Source organism: Amaranthus tricolor, chromosome 4 (genome assembly GCF_026212465.1).
Source record: "Amaranthus tricolor cultivar Red isolate AtriRed21 chromosome 4, ASM2621246v1, whole genome shotgun sequence".
Taxonomy (NCBI): domain Eukaryota; kingdom Viridiplantae; phylum Streptophyta; class Magnoliopsida; order Caryophyllales; family Amaranthaceae; genus Amaranthus; species Amaranthus tricolor.
In genome coordinates, this window is record NC_080050.1 from 407310 (window position 1) to 423976 (window position 16667).

A 16667-nucleotide genomic window follows, 5' to 3' on the forward strand; every position below is an offset into this window, starting at 1 on the left:
AATAACTTTGATTGTGCACTGATACGAGTTTAACGGGATTCAATTTGAATTTTTTTTCATAATAATATAAAGACTAAAAATTAAAACAATCTCGATTAATGAATACTAGTTACTATGCAAATATAACAACTAATTAAAACTAGGGGTAGTGTTATAAATTATGAAACAAGTTGGATTCAAATTAATGCATGTGTTATGTGTTTTCACACAAACAAAAGATAAATTTAAAATTTGGTAGATTTTTATGAGAAAAGTCATACTAATATATTTTGCATTTAGATAAAGATTTTCCTGACAAATAATAAAATTCTTAAATATTCAAAATTGTGACTTACATCCAATTCCCAACCAAACAAGGCTAGATCCCTTTGATTTATTTGCAATTACATTAATCTATAAATGTACAATTAATTTTAGTGAAATGATGGATCTTAACACATATACTTGATGATTTTTCTAATTTTTTGTGGACCTTTCCATTAATCAGAAAATCTGATATATACGACACATTCTTGATTTTTGAAACTTACACTCTCACCCATGAAAAAAGTGAAATTTCGAAACTGTAATGAACTTAGAATAGGGAAAGATAGGTCAATAACAATGTGGATAGTAAGAATGAAGACAAACATAATAGTTAAGATTTGAAGGAGCCAATGGAAAAATATAAGAATAGATTGAAGAGAAAATATACGTGGATGAACAATAAATTAATTTTTTCAATTGTAAATTAGTATTATAAGCTCAAAAAAAGTAGGATCTTTTTTGCCAACGATATCTCGCATTGATCAGTTTATATATCGTTAATCAGTTTGTTTCATGTAGTTGACACTACTCCGTATTTGAGATTAAGAGTTTAACATTGTGGTCTTTTGTTATACTCTATTAAGCTCAATACTTGCATGATGTATCATAGAAGAAAAATTAACTTCTTGTCATGTTGGTTACGGTGCATGGCTAGGTACACTAGAAGCATGTTTTATGTAAGTACGCTAGAGTCGGAGACCGCATCCTCCTTTATGGATATGGGTCGCCGTCTTTCTTCTCTCCCCAGACCCTGCTCATAGTCTCTATGAGCGGGATACTGGGCATCATGATATGATGAAGCATAGCCAAGCTGAACTATCATTGTTTCAATTGTCATCTATAAAAGTAGGAACAAATCTATAACGTACGATTACAAGGCTTATGTTCTTTCGGGGCAAGGCCAAGACATGAGTTACTTCAAATTTCAAAACACTTGCACGTAATAACAAACATAAATGTTCTAAAATTAGCTAAAAATGCTTGTTTTGGCTATGGCGGCTTCAGAATATACCGTACAGGTGAAACGAAGATAACTAACGTTAAGAATGCAACCAAAGACGATCATGTAGCCTTTCTTCTCCAGCCCCGAACATCTCATCAACCCTCTCACCATCACGATAAAATTGAAATGTAGGTGTGTAGCGAATATGCTGAGTGGTCTCGGGGCACTCGTCTATATCAGCATATACAAAGGAAAGCTTTGGGAACTCTTTGCTGAATTGCTTGAATGCAGGAAGAATCTGATTGCAAATCCGACACCTATGATGCAAAAGATCCGTCATTACATGCTTCTGCATGAATAATTTACTCACATTGTCCAACCAAGTGAGTAAGTCTACAATAACAAAGATTAAACTTCAAGGAGCTAACGAGTTAACACAGGGAGAAGCGACAATGCCAAAGCCTTAATCCCAATGTGGATCAGTTTACGTAAAATCAAAACAAGGTGACTTACCAAGTAGCACCATAGCTGATTACTGCCTGCAATGATACATACAAAATAGTCAAATAGTGATCTAACTTGAATAAGCCAATTTTATTTAGTGATCACATTGCTTGTTCAAAATAGATTATCGAGGTGACTAAGGATTATCATTTCAGAAGTAGGAAAAACTAGAAAGGACAGAGGACACACAGGAGTTTTGGAAGTATGGATCTGCAGAATGATATCAGTGAGGTCTTGGTCCGTGGAAGGCATTTTCAAATTGCTCGGTTCTTTCTTATATATATACTGCTTTTCGTCTGTCTCCATCTTTCTCTTCATCTCACTTCCCATATTCACTTTAATTGGTTGTGACCGTTGATGACCGGCAGGATTGCAGGTCTTATCGATGAAAACCAAGAGCAATGGAGAGGCTAAGCACCAATAAGTCTATTCCTTATAGAGTGAAATAAATTTTAAGCCCTCCTTTGTTGTCCTTGCAAATGGGGTTGTGCTATCAGCGTGACCTTACCTGCACAGTTAACCACAGTCAGACAATTAAAAAGAAACAGAAATCCTCTACTCTGATAATTTAATTGCACTTCTCTTTTTGAGTCGTCTTAGATTAATTCTAGCAATCCTGTTTTTGATGTACTTCATATGTCTTGTATGAAATTAACCCTTATGGGAACTTATTAAACATAAAATACTTCATATGGATCTAATTCATGCCTCACTATAATCTATTAAGCCTTATCAAAACTTATTGAACGTTGAGCCTAAAATACTTCGATATAAATCATACCCCACTAGAATCTATTAACCCTTATCAAAACTACTGATTACTGAACATTGAACCTAAAATGCTTAGATCTAATTCATGCCCCACTAGTATATCTACTAACCTGAAACAAACACACATGTTTCAAGTATTTCAGCAAGATCAACAATGCAAGCCCAAGGGAAAACCCAGGCCCAGCCCAAGAAGCCAAGCAAAGACTGTCAAACAGCTCAGTTCTAGAAACAGAACAAACTGTCTGCCAAGCCACCTTGCATGGGCTGAACACGAGGGGAACAAGAACTTTTCTGGTCAATTTAGAGGACAGAGGTAGCCTGCATGGCAAACTACAAGGGAAAACAATAATCAAAGCAAAGAAGCCCAAGCACGTGACGGAGGACATGAGCCAAGAAGCCCTGTCAGACAGAAAACAAAGCCTTCTTCTGTAGCTGCTGTTTTCTGATTTCTGTTTTGTTTTGTTAGTCAATAATCACGTGCATTAGGCATGAATACTTGTAACGGCTAGTAATGAGCCAAAATCTATAAATATGCCTTGGATTTCCTTTGTAAGACGTTCAAGTACTATTCAAGTAATTCAGTTTTCAATTCAGAAAAAACAAGTTTTTGTTTAGAAGTGTTGTATGTACAAACTTCATCAAGGGGTGTGGAACATCTCTTTTGGATTTCCCTGATTGTGGAGCAATCACCGGATTTTCGAGAAACCATACAATACAAGGAAGTATCCTTGAATTGTGTAAGGGAATTAGAAGGGAGTGGTGAGTGAAGCCAGGCCTGACTAGTTCATCGCAATCATATCAAGAACAGTTTCTTGGTTGTGTTTGTGACTGACAGAGGCTGTATTAATCAGTCCTGCGTGTAAGTCATTGTGTTTCGAAATCTTCTATCGGGTTAATTCTCATCTATGCAATCTAGAGGATCTGGTTTGCCTTAAGTTTACATCATAACCCTAATCAAAAGCTTATTGAACGTAGCGCCTAAAATACTCATTCTAAATCATCTAGCACTACAAACTATGAACCCTTGACAAAACTTATTGAACGTTGAACCTAAAATACTTCGATCTAATCATGTCCCACTAAAATCTATTAACCCTCATCAAAACTTATTGAACGTTGAACCTAGATTCCCCGAATACTTGGATCTAAATCATGCCCTGCTGTACATGCATACACACTCTCTCAGTCTCTCTAAAGTAAACCTTAATTTATAGCTACCTCGCACCATGTCACAACATCACTAAGAGTACATTGTCAAGGAATAGCCAAATCCATCTTAAAGCAATGCCCCACTGTACATGCACGCTCTCTCTATGCACATTCCTGACTCGGCTAAAAAAATCAAGGTACTTTAGTCTTGGTTTATAACTTATTACCAGAATAGAGTAAAGCGGTCCACTAATGAAAACAATCTCTTCTTGCACAATAAAGCTACATAAATCCAACACGACCACACCCCTTACACGCCAAGGCAGGAGTCATTTTACTGTTATAAGGTTAATGAGATTCCATATTGTATTACCATTGTCTTTAAACACAATTCTTGAACAATCACAATTATAAAAAACTAAACATTCAAATGGCCTAAGATTAAATGTAAACACTTAACTCTACATGTGCACCAAACTAACTTAGCTGCCACTTTTTGTGATAGATGTTACACAATTCAATATAAACAGGTTTTTAATGAAATATTCCCCCCATGGCCTAGATTCTCCCCTATAAATGCCTTCCAAATTCCTATAATCCAATTGCACTTATATATTAGAAACTCTATCGCCTAGCTTTGATAAAAGATTCATGATTTAAACAAATTCAGCATGAATTTCATCACAAAATAGAAAAGGTTGAACTAAATAACCTAACATTATAATCTGCAATTGGCAAGTCCAAATATTGACATTACAAATAAATTCTCACTTCTCACTAGCAAGGCATGAGAATTTCAAAATGATTCATAGTTTACAGAGGAACTATCAGAAAACAAAGTTATTTGTTGCTAAAATTAAATCAAAAAATGTAAAATCCAACTGAAAACAATGTCTGATTGAGAATTTTTTTTTTAATCTAAAAACAATAAATTATAAGTTTAAAATAAGCGAGATCTTCACATTAAAAATAAATCAAGCCAAAGATGAAGCACATTCTAACTTGACGGAGTTCAGCAGTTTGGAAACAATCAGAGGCTTTTCATCTTATTGGAAAAGAACAGACCCTATTTATGTAATGTCCCCAAGTCACAAATGCCTCATTGTGACTTAAAAGCTAAAGCTATTCAATAAATACAAGCCATGAAATATATCAAAAGCATAGACAGGCACAAGTACATCTTAAGTCATTAGGGTACTAAATAAAAAATCAGGAAATCTTTAAATCAAAGCACAATCTGACGTAGGGCATAGCCTGCTAGTTCAACTTCACCCAAAATGCAAAGGCAACAACATATGGAGGACAAGAAAAAGATAAAGAAATGCCTCGGAACAAATTTACCATAATAACTTATGGAAAGATGGGACACAACGCGAGACTACGAACTAGCACATCAATTAATATCAAACATGACAGGCCCTTCTCAACCCTAGACCTAGAACGGGAAAATGACAAAGTTGAACACCAAACAACTAGAGTAGTGTCCACGGCAAGTCAACACCAACCACCTCTCTAACACAAACGATTCTTAAAATTTTTTTGGAATCATCTAGGTACTGTTGAATGAAGTTCAATATTAATCTTGGATACTAGTGGAGTTCATTAACAGAAAAATTCTCCTATTTTTAAAGCGAGAAAGCTCAATCTAAACCTAAATCTGCATTCTACCTTAACAACACCCGAAGTACACAGCCATTACTGGAATGCTTCTCAAAAAACACACCAGACGAGCACATCCAAAATATCCATAATACATAGCTAATAGTCTTAGAACTTGGTGCACCAACCACATATTCCATTGCCAGACCTCAAAATCAGACCACAACCAACTCAAGATTAATCTCACGAAATCTGACTAGTAAAGTGGCCATCAACTTTCCAACATAGCTACACGCAAACTTTGCAATTCTAGAGCAATCAATCAATACTTTTAAATATTGTACATCCAAAAGACTACCAAGCAAATCTAAGTTCAATGATCTCCAAATAGCAAAGAGACGAGAAAACATTTCCACTAGCAACAATCAAAGATTCGCTCTTTTCGAGGGTAAGGGTGATGACTTCAGCATTCATCATAAATTCAAATGCAAAGAATATGCAATATACCTCGAGTTTACAGAGAAATTCGAAGACAACGATGACGAATCACTTCGAACACTCGAGTCTCTGCTGGAAACACCTCCAAGAGCAGTGTTGTTATTAACAGCACTAGCGCAACTACCAGCATGATAACGGTGCATTTCTCCAAACTATCAGCAGCATACTGCGTCCACCATTCACCTAACTATTATTTCTGCAACTCCATCCAAAAAAAAAAATTAAAACGCAAAAAAAAATACATACTTTAGCAAAAAAGATTAAACCTTGACAAAATCAATTCACCTGAATCCAATAAAACAGAAATTCCAGCTGAAATCCTAAACCCTAATCCCCCAACACTAAAAAATTCCCGAATCAGAAACCCTAGGTAAAATTAGGGTTTCCAAACATGAAGATCAAGTGAGTAACCCAACAATCGAAAAAATTAGGGTTTTAAGTTACTTGATTTTTCGTCGATAAGTTCAAAGATGCTGAATCAAATGAATCCCGATAGGGAAAATTGACTGTGATTATGAACAAGAAAATTTTGGGTTTTTGAAATCAACGACAAGCACGGGAAAAGGGAAGATTGCGGAGGAGAGAAATAATTGAAATTGTCGAGACGGAGACGAAAAAGAGAGAAAGGTAAAATCAAGGGATTTTCCTTTTTTTTCTATTTTCTTTTGTAAACTCTCTACTCTCTAGTCTTTGATGGAGTGACTTGATATTTTTTCTGTCTAAATTCGTAACCTAGGTGGGAAGGTTCATAATAAATGTATATAAATATTAAATATTAATACTTAATTATACTCTTATTTAATTTTTTTTTTCAATTACTGAATTGCGAAAAAATTAAATGAGAATCGAACTAGATCATTATCAAAAAAAATAGTATTTGTTCTACAATTGAAACAAGATTCAGTTACTTAGTATATATGTATTTGCTAAAACTAAATTTTCAAATGTTAGTACGTAGTTTATAATCACTTTTTTTCCCCTAAATTTGTAAGGGTAACATTTTAATTATAGGAATTAGCATTACATCTTTAAAGCTACATTAGGTAGGTAAATCGATCAAATAATTACATATGGATAAAAAATTATTATATGTGCCAAGCACAGGTTATAAACTAGTTATTACATATTTGCCTCGGTTTTAATTATTTGGGACAATTCTTGTTTTCACGTTATTTATTGTATTGTTTTTTCTCTAAATTAATAACTTTGATTGTGCACTGATACGAGTTTAACGGGATTCAATTTGAATTTTTTTTCATAATAATATAAAGACTAAAAATTAAAACAATCTCGATTAATGAATACTAGTTACTATGCAAATATAACAACTAATTAAAACTAGGGGTAGTGTTATAAATTATGAAACAAGTTGGATTCAAATTAATGCATGTGTTATGTGTTTTCACACAAACAAAAGATAAATTTAAAATTTGGTAGATTTTTATGAGAAAAGTCATACTAATATATTTTGCATTTAGATAAAGATTTTCCTGACAAATAATAAAATTCTTAAATATTCAAAATTGTGACTTACATCCAATTCCCAACCAAACAAGGCTAGATCCCTTTGATTTATTTGCAATTACATTAATCTATAAATGTACAATTAATTTTAGTGAAATGATGGATCTTAACACATATACTTGATGATTTTTCTAATTTTTTGTGGACCTTTCCATTAATCAGAAAATCTGATATATACGACACATTCTTGATTTTTGAAACTTACACTCTCACCCATGAAAAAAGTGAAATTTCGAAACTGTAATGAACTTAGAATAGGGAAAGATAGGTCAATAACAATGTGGATAGTAAGAATGAAGACAAACATAATAGTTAAGATTTGAAGGAGCCAATGGAAAAATATAAGAATAGATTGAAGAGAAAATATACGTGGATGAACAATAAATTAATTTTTTCAATTGTAAATTAGTATTATAAGCTCAAAAAAAGTAGGATCTTTTTTGCCAACGATATCTCGCATTGATCAGTTTATATATCGTTAATCAGTTTGTTTCATGTAGTTGACACTACTCCGTATTTGAGATTAAGAGTTTAACATTGTGGTCTTTTGTTATACTCTATTAAGCTCAATACTTGCATGATGTATCATAGAAGAAAAATTAACTTCTTGTCATGTTGGTTACGGTGCATGGCTAGGTACACTAGAAGCATGTTTTATGTAAGTACGCTAGAGTCGGAGACCGCATCCTCCTTTATGGATATGGGTCGCCGTCTTTCTTCTCTCCCCAGACCCTGCTCATAGTCTCTATGAGCGGGATACTGGGCATCATGATATGATGAAGCATAGCCAAGCTGAACTATCATTGTTTCAATTGTCATCTATAAAAGTAGGAACAAATCTATAACGTACGATTACAAGGCTTATGTTCTTTCGGGGCAAGGCCAAGACATGAGTTACTTCAAATTTCAAAACACTTGCACGTAATAACAAACATAAATGTTCTAAAATTAGCTAAAAATGCTTGTTTTGGCTATGGCGGCTTCAGAATATACCGTACAGGTGAAACGAAGATAACTAACGTTAAGAATGCAACCAAAGACGATCATGTAGCCTTTCTTCTCCAGCCCCGAACATCTCATCAACCCTCTCACCATCACGATAAAATTGAAATGTAGGTGTGTAGCGAATATGCTGAGTGGTCTCGGGGCACTCGTCTATATCAGCATATACAAAGGAAAGCTTTGGGAACTCTTTGCTGAATTGCTTGAATGCAGGAAGAATCTGATTGCAAATCCGACACCTATGATGCAAAAGATCCGTCATTACATGCTTCTGCATGAAGAATTCACTCACATTGTCCATATCCGGTAATAAGTCATTTGATTACCAGGTTTACTCTAAAAAAATAAACCATAAAGCTTAAATTGTTCATGGTAATCAATAGGTAAGATTATTATAGGAGAATTATGAGCAAAATTAGATTATTCTAAGTAATGTTTTTTTTAAATAGTTTTTATAAACACTCAAGTGGATTTACTTATATTATTGTTCTTTCCAAATCCTAACCAAGGTGAAAAGCATAATTAGTGTATAGTATATACCTATTAAAATATCAACAATTATTGTACTCCTAGTTTAAGTTTCTTTAGTTATTGGTACACTTAAAGGACAATGTTGAGAATTAAATTAACGACCCTTGACAGGTAAAATTTTCTTATTCGCATCAGCTTACTTATTATAGCCAATTGAATATACCTATCACGATGGTTTGAGCCAAGTAGGTATGGAGCGGATTAGACTTCATACTTACCATCTATCAACTATCCATAAAAAATAAAATCTTAAAACCATATCCATCCAGTACCACCAAATTTATACTCATATACCTACCTATCCCAACTAAAACGTATATTGCCGGAAAATTTTACCGGCCGATCATGCCTAGGCCTGACATGACTTGAAAAAGGCAGAGGAACAAAAAAATACTTAAAATATGTGTAATAGTTCTTTTCATTTCATCTTTTATTCTTCTAAATACACATACACTGCTACATACACTCTTTAATATATAGAAGTGGCTACTAGAATCAAGAGGAGTTGGAAAGATACTAAAATCAGCCAACTCCACACACCCAAGTTAAAAATGTACATACAAGAACTATAAACCAGCACACCCTCTATCAAAACTCTACACTCTACACACACCAAAGCCTAAAGAAAAAAGCTTCTCAAACAGTAAAAAATTTTCCCACGGCTTCGAGTGCATCGGCTAACGCCTCAGCAATGAACCCATCATGACTAGAAAACCTGTTGTGTCAGTTATTACAGTAAGATTGTGAGAAGTTACTTGATACAGCATTACTGTCGTCAGAGATAACTCCGGGAAACAACGTATAGTCTGCGAATGACGGTTATTCAGGTAGATTTGCACTTCGGAACTTCTGATGTATAGTTAGCTTGTAGACTGCCCGATATTCCAAAGGAAACCCCCGAAAGGAAGATGTTCACATTTATACGTCAACATTTACGACACTCTCCTTTGCTTCGGCTACAAAAAAGCTCAATATCGCCTCTTCCACTATATCCTCAAGAATGGCCTCTTGCATCTGAATACCAATACTTTGGCAATCGAGCTGCACGTCTATCCAATTCTCGGTTTTTTCCAGGTCTTTCGCGATAATCTGGTCTAGTGTACGAGACGGAGCTTCAAGCTTTAAGTACCAGTCAACTCCTTTCCATAACTCAGTAAAGAGGTCTTTTCCTTTCAACTCTGGTTGAATATACGGCGTTGCAAGTGATAGCATGCAGCCAAAGTTCAACCGACAAATCTCGATTAGAACTTCAGTGATTAGATCAAAGAGAGCATTGAAGTCACAAGTAAGCAGGTCAGGAAGAAAATCGATTTCATCAACCAATGATGGGTATACGAGATGTTCTTCAAAAAGAGACCTTCGAAGAAGCTCGTCCCAAGTTAAGCCGGACATCTGGACCACATCTTTAACAAACTCAACTGTATACTTTTCATCAGTCGCACAAATCCTATAGCTGGGAACTTTTTCTAAAGTTTCTGATATTTCTTCTCCGAATCGTATTTGTCGTGGTTGAATAGGCTGTATATCTAAAAATCCAAACAGCATAATGGGTCATTTTGATTATTCAACCCAGTGAAACATAATTCGATAGTTCGTTCGTCTTTGAATTCGCGATTCGCTCAAAATGGTTCAAAAGTAGCCTAAAACCGACCATAATTCGCTTTTTTCGATTCGCGATTAACAAATCATTTGACACTGATTCAACCTTATGTACCTAATTTCATTAGCATTTTAGGAAAAAAATCTTACCGTTTGAGTACTTTTTGCCAGGAGGACTGATGTCATCGTCTTGAAAAACTGGATCAAGCACAGATATGGGACTAGGCTTGCTTGTTGCATCGCTTGCAGTATCTAGATCTTCACCGTTCCCATTCACTTTACAAATAAGTGTTGATGCATTCGAAGAAGACGACGGTTCATTCTCCTCACATATGTCCTGCAGAAAACCCGAATAGAAAGTTCAATTTTATAACCAGGAACAATGAGTTGAGAGAAATGTATTTAGGATGATGTATTTACCTCTTTCAAGCTTGTTTGGTTCAAGTTTTCGTCGGAACATGTCGAGGAACAATCTACTTGATCACTGTCGGTAAAGAAAAGTGACAAATTTGGTTTGGAAGATATTTCTGTCAGCTCATTTGCTTGCCGAGATTCCACATGAGCAGATCTCAGAGAGTCTGTGAAATGGAAAGCGGCCGCACTGAGCGTTCTATAGCAATGAAAACCACAATACAAAACTTTCAAAATGAAAGGAAAATGTATACCTTCAGAAGTAGGAATCGCATCGCCTTGTATGGGTTTTCCGATATTGATCCCATGAAGAAGCTCGTCAGTGATACTAGGTTCACCAACACGACTCTCGACTTCATGTTTGTTGGCAGCTACAAATGGTTCGTTTTCGGAATCTTGCTTGACTTGAACGACTTGGAACGCTTTTTTAACTCCCGTCTGGGATTCTTCGTTAAGAGGCAATCTCAGTTCTCCCTTTGTTCTAGGACTACAAATAGGAGAATTGTAACCAGAATAAGCAAGAATTCTCCCAAGAGACCTGGGCCTTCTTTTTCCGGGATTATTCCCATCGATGTCGGTATTCCCTACAATTTCAGCAAGATGTTTTTTAGCTTCAATGTAGATGTTGGATACCCTTTGCTCCGGAGTAAGAACACCTTCATCTTTCAGTTTTCCCGTCTTGTCCACCTTGTTGCCAACCAAAGCTTTCGGAACTTTTTCGATAAAGAAGTGATCTCTACTAGGAGAAGCCATTCCCATCGTTTCTCCACCAATTTTCTTTTCTCGATTGGTCGATTGTCGATCTGACAACCCATGATTCTCTTTCCTCATGGCATGTATCAACTTTTTCTTAAACTCGGTGAATGAAAACGGAGAAACGGTTCTCTCAGTTTGACCTTTATCTCCAGTAGTCTTCAGAGAATCTGGCAATGAATTGCAAGGGGTGCCTGTGTCCGAATTTCCAGCATTCGGTGGACCCGGTCTTAAAACAACAATTTTGCTAATATCTTCACACGAATTAGTTCTCTTAGATGAATTCCTCTCGACGCCCTTAAACCTCCTCCAGAAGTAGTTATGTTGTTTAGCGTTGCCGATATCTTGTCCCGACACATCAGGCCCCGTCAGCACTTTGAATTTACCTTCTTCGACTTGAATATCCTGTGAACTTTGTATGTGTTTCACCAACTGAGAATGGGGATCCTGAAGCAGCTTCAAAAAAAACTCTTTGTTTGAATTCAGGACCTGAAGGGCGTCTACGAGTTCTTTCGAAGGTTGAATTTTACCGTCTTTGGAGCACCCATTTTCATTAGTAAAATGATTCACTAGTATTTTGGTTGCCTCCCACAATTTGTTCTCCAAGACGGAAGGATCTTCGACGGGTTTTTGAGCATGTTCAACCCCGCGAGCATACTCTAAACAACTAGTATCTTTCGGGTGAATCCTACTACAGAGTTCTTCCACAATTACATTCAGGTCAACACTACTACAGGATTTGTGTTTTCGGTGACTAGGCGGCTTTCCACCAATCAATTGATCAGCAGCAACAAAACCATTAGCATCTAGATCAAGCGACATTTTGTTTTTCATCCACCGACGATTCCTTTTTATATGACCTCCCTCACTTGAGGTATTCAGTTTTGTTTCCCCATTAGCAATGCTTTCTTGCCTTTTCTGATCTTGCTCACCGAGCATCTCTTCCTCCATTAGTTCTTTCACACTCAACTTTGCATTGTCGCTTGCTGAAGTTTCAAGCTGGACAGATCCCTAAAAGATGCGCACAACCATCAATAACAAAATTCCATCACCCCAATGGCATTAAGTGGTTCCCACCAAGCCGGGTTCATGGGGTCAGATGTACACAATCTTATCCATGTTAGTAATAACAAAAAGGTTGTGTCCGATTGACCCATGTTAGCAAACATCATCGGCAACTTAACATAAATAAGTGCACGTGATTTAACGAGTCATTTTAATATAGTCCATTATAATCCCAAACCAAAGAATAAAAAGCTTTGGCCTCACCAAAATCAGGTAAGTCATCAATAACATGTAAACCAAGCACAAAACTAATATTTAACCTACAACAAATCGCGCTAGTTACAAACAACCATGGACATAAATCATAAAGGATTGAAAAAAGAGGGCAAGCTTACACTGATATCATTACAGATTTCACATGAATCAGTCAACGATTCGAGCTTAATATTAGCATATGCAGGTCCTGCAAAGAGCACAAAAAGACTTTGGTCACTCATACTGGTCTACATTTTTCACAAATAGACGTTAATTTTCCAGTTTGTTTACACATGAGAAATCTTTTGATATCATATCCTCATTAAATGAATAGTGAACGGCACATATAAATCATTCAGTTTAATGACAGTATGGTTCACTATGAGATCATAAAATTATCTTAACTAAGCTGATTTCAGAATTTTGCAGCAAAACCAATTTGATAACAACTAAAAATACTCAAAAGACAGAAAATATTACCATCTAATCGCTTACTCCCACGCTTCCTATCAGGCAGCATTTTTTGAGAGGATCGACCATGGCGATAATCGAACATACTAATCAAACTCCACATACATCCTGACTGATCCCTTTGATATCTTGCAACCCGTTTTCTCGATTTCTTTGCCATAGTGAAAAGAAAGTACCTTCAACTAGAATGGTTTGCCTATCCACATAAAAGAACAAAGCAATTAAACACATGTAGTAAAATAGCTATTTAGAGAAGCTCTTTCCAAACATCCACCTAATATACACACAACAGTGCCAAAACCTTAATCCCAAAAGATTAGAGTCGGCTACATGAACAAATAGATTAGTTCCAGTGATTGTCCACATGAGTTCTCCATTCATAAATCATCATAAATCATTCCTATTATTCATGAATGCAGCTATAGCTACAATGAAAATAAGACAGTCTGAATAATCTATGCAAAGTTTTTCCTAAAGCAAACAGTTGTAAACAAGAAAAAAAAAACGTAATGATCTCAAACAGTTGGGTATCTATAACAAGGTAACAATCAAAAAACATCAATGAAGGAGAGTGATAACTAGATTCAAGCATTGACCAAGTAGAGTATTATGCCATTTAGCAAGCAAATTATAAGTAGTTTAACAGTTCTAATTGATTAATCTCAATTAGAAATCAAATCAAAGTTCAATACCCTGAAGTTGTTTGTGAAGATGAACAAGCATAGATTCCTTTTCCAAAACTTAAGCAACAATCAGGGCCGGAGAAAAAATACACAATAAACTAAAACAAAAGGGATTAAACTAATATTAGCTAATATTTGAGGCCCGATGTATGCAGTCGGATATCTTGCATATGCTCAGAACCACCCAGGCAAGAAAAAGAAAAACATGAACTACAAGAACAAATACTGGACAAATAAGTAGACATAGAGATGAAGAAATGCCATTACCTTATGAAATAAAAATAGTTAAACCCAACAATGAAAAGGTGTGATTCAAGCCAGGTTATCAAAAATTCCCACTAAGAATCAATCAAACCTTCACAAGACAGTTTCCCACTTGGAAAAAGCTTACTTTGATAGCAAGGAATCAAAACTTCCATACACAACACTTTCTCACTGGAAAAAGAAAGATGCCAAACCCTCAAATTCAGGTAATCTTTCTTCATGCAACCCCAAACTTTCACAAATGGGTTACCAACAAAAAAACCAATTCTTCAATCAATCACATAATAAAATTAAAATAAAATGAAAAAAAAAAAAAAGATTCAACCTTGAATTCCCAGAAACATCAAGAAATTGGGTAGTACTCAAATCTCCTCCATTGTTAAAAACACCATTCATTCAGGATTCACCAATTCAACACACCAATAGAAAATAGTACTGCAACTTTTACCAAATCCCAAATTTCAAGATGAAAAATTCAAGACTATAATCATTATACCCAGAATTGAATTTTAAAAACCCAACTTTTATTACTTTGTACAAATAAAAATCAAATACTAAAACCGACCAAAAAGGTCTCAATCCCAAATAATAGAAGGGTTTTCCAATATTTCAACACTGACCATCTTTTCTACTTCTATTATCTAATGTACCAAATCCCATGTGGGTAACTTCTCCATTAATGTCTGATCATCAAAATAGAAAAAAAGTAATATAGAGAGAATAATAAAAAGGAAAACAAATTGGGTAAACAGCAAATAAAGCAAAAGGTGAAAACTTTGACAAATGTTGGGTTTTGCTGTTGATAAAAATTAACTTGGACCCACAAAAAATCGACAATGTTTTTTTTTTTTTTGAGATTGCTTCAAGAAGAAAGAATCTGACACAAATTTTTGTTGCCGAAAATAATTTGCAGCTAATTTTGAGTGTACCCACTTTTAATCATGATAAAAAGTTAATGCTTTTTTTTTTCTTTTATTATTCTATTTCTAAAATACTTTATTTTTATAAGAAAATGAGAAACCCAGAAATGGCTGGGACCAAAAAATTCAGGCGTTTGCTTCATCAAGGGTATTTGTATGCGATGATTTCAATGGAAGGTAGAGAGAGAAAGAGAGAAAAATGAGGGGATGAGAGGGAAAATGGAGGTATTTTAATTAAACTTTTTGACTTTTATGTAATGGGTGACAACTTAGGGAGGGAGTATGGTTGTAAATATATGGTGTGTATCAGAAGATGTGAAGGAATTTTGTATAGGATGAGTTGGTGGTCCTACAAAGAATATTGAGATTTTAGGTTCTTGGGATTTTTCCTTTTCTTTTTTTTATTAACACATATTTTTGTGTAAGTAAGACGATCTCATCGTTAAATGTTTTTTTTATGTACGGATTGAATAGTCTAATTAATATAATTATTAGTTTACGAACTCTAATCTTTGTCTTAAGATCGTCTTACAAGAATACTTACAAGAATAACTCTTTTGTGTATTGTTGTGTATGTTTGAGTTGGCTCCATAATAAAAATTATATTAAGGAATTTTGATGAAAGTAATATTAAGGGATTTTGGTTGAGTTAGACTCTTTATATGATATATGAGAAGTCGACGTAATAGAAAGGTCACAATTCTAAATTCCATTCACCTTAGTTTTATTTCAAGTGAAATTTTAACACTATGTAGGAGGACCGAGAGAGCTAGTGGTCGAGAGGGGCGTAATAGAGTATATGAAACAAATTTTAAAATTTTAATAAACATTTAATTGAGTTGATAACCTGATAAGTAACAATTTTTTAATACTCTGTAACAAATTTTAAAAATCGATAATATCAGCTAAGGAGAATATCCCATTTGCTAAATGCTTTACAATTAAGGAATGATCGAGTTTTTGAGAATTCTATCATGTACTTATTAGCATATTATTTGAGTGTTTTATCGACAAGAAACTTCTATATATGTGTGATACATGGCGACCCTCCTATGCCACAATATGTATACATATATGGTGCTTGATAAAAGTTTAATTTTCACTATTAATAAGTAAATTAATTATTTTTTCTCATTTTGACGTAGGAGATTCAACTAATTATGATTTTAAAATAATAATTGAGGATCTCATTAATTGCATATCACAATCATATTATCTCGACTAAGTCTTATATGGACTTAACTCACACTAAAATTATGTGCGTCAAGGATGATATTCTCTCATTTTTAACTAAAATCACTTAATTCTACTCTTTAAGTAAAAACGTGCACATCACCGTAGTATGAGCTAAGTCTATTCCGTAATCTAAGAAGGGGTATCAAAAATGTTACTTCTATTTTTTTTAGTATTATATATATATATATATATATATATATATATATATATATATATATATATATATATATATATATATAGTTT

General features: G+C 34.6%; 3 protein-coding genes across 5 annotated transcripts; all 3 read right to left on the bottom strand.

Annotated features, from left to right (window-relative positions):
• Positions 1–1128: 1128 nt before the first annotated feature.
• LOC130811313 (thioredoxin-like 3-3) lies at positions 1129–6498 on the bottom strand. Its single transcript, XM_057677570.1, has 5 exons — positions 6056–6498; positions 5780–5966; positions 1943–2261; positions 1763–1788; positions 1129–1566 (listed from the first exon to the last, which is right to left on the bottom strand). Exons 3-5 carry the CDS (start codon positions 2081–2083, stop codon positions 1347–1349), a joined length of 387 nt encoding a protein of 128 aa, XP_057533553.1. The 5' UTR covers positions 2084–2261; positions 5780–5966; positions 6056–6498; the 3' UTR covers positions 1129–1346.
• A 1599-nt stretch (positions 6499–8097) lies between these two features.
• LOC130810202 (thioredoxin-like 3-3) lies at positions 8098–8597 on the bottom strand. The gene has a single exon (XM_057676178.1). It carries the CDS (start codon positions 8595–8597, stop codon positions 8316–8318), a length of 282 nt encoding a protein of 93 aa, XP_057532161.1. The 3' UTR covers positions 8098–8315.
• A 632-nt stretch (positions 8598–9229) lies between these two features.
• LOC130811314 (uncharacterized) lies at positions 9230–15477 on the bottom strand. Of its 3 annotated transcripts, XM_057677572.1 has the most exons (8): positions 14594–15477; positions 14272–14439; positions 13331–13517; positions 12991–13058; positions 11092–12601; positions 10847–11004; positions 10577–10763; positions 9230–10353 (listed from the first exon to the last, which is right to left on the bottom strand). In XM_057677572.1, exons 3-8 carry the CDS (start codon positions 13479–13481, stop codon positions 9746–9748), a joined length of 2682 nt encoding a protein of 893 aa, XP_057533555.1. In that variant the 5' UTR covers positions 13482–13517; positions 14272–14439; positions 14594–15477; the 3' UTR covers positions 9230–9745. The 3 variants fall into 3 exon arrangements, with proteins under 3 accessions (XP_057533555.1, XP_057533556.1, XP_057533554.1); XM_057677573.1 differs by lacking the exon at positions 14272–14439 and having other exon boundaries at positions 14594–15461; XM_057677571.1 differs by having other exon boundaries at positions 14272–15461.
• Positions 15478–16667: the final 1190 nt, after the last annotated feature.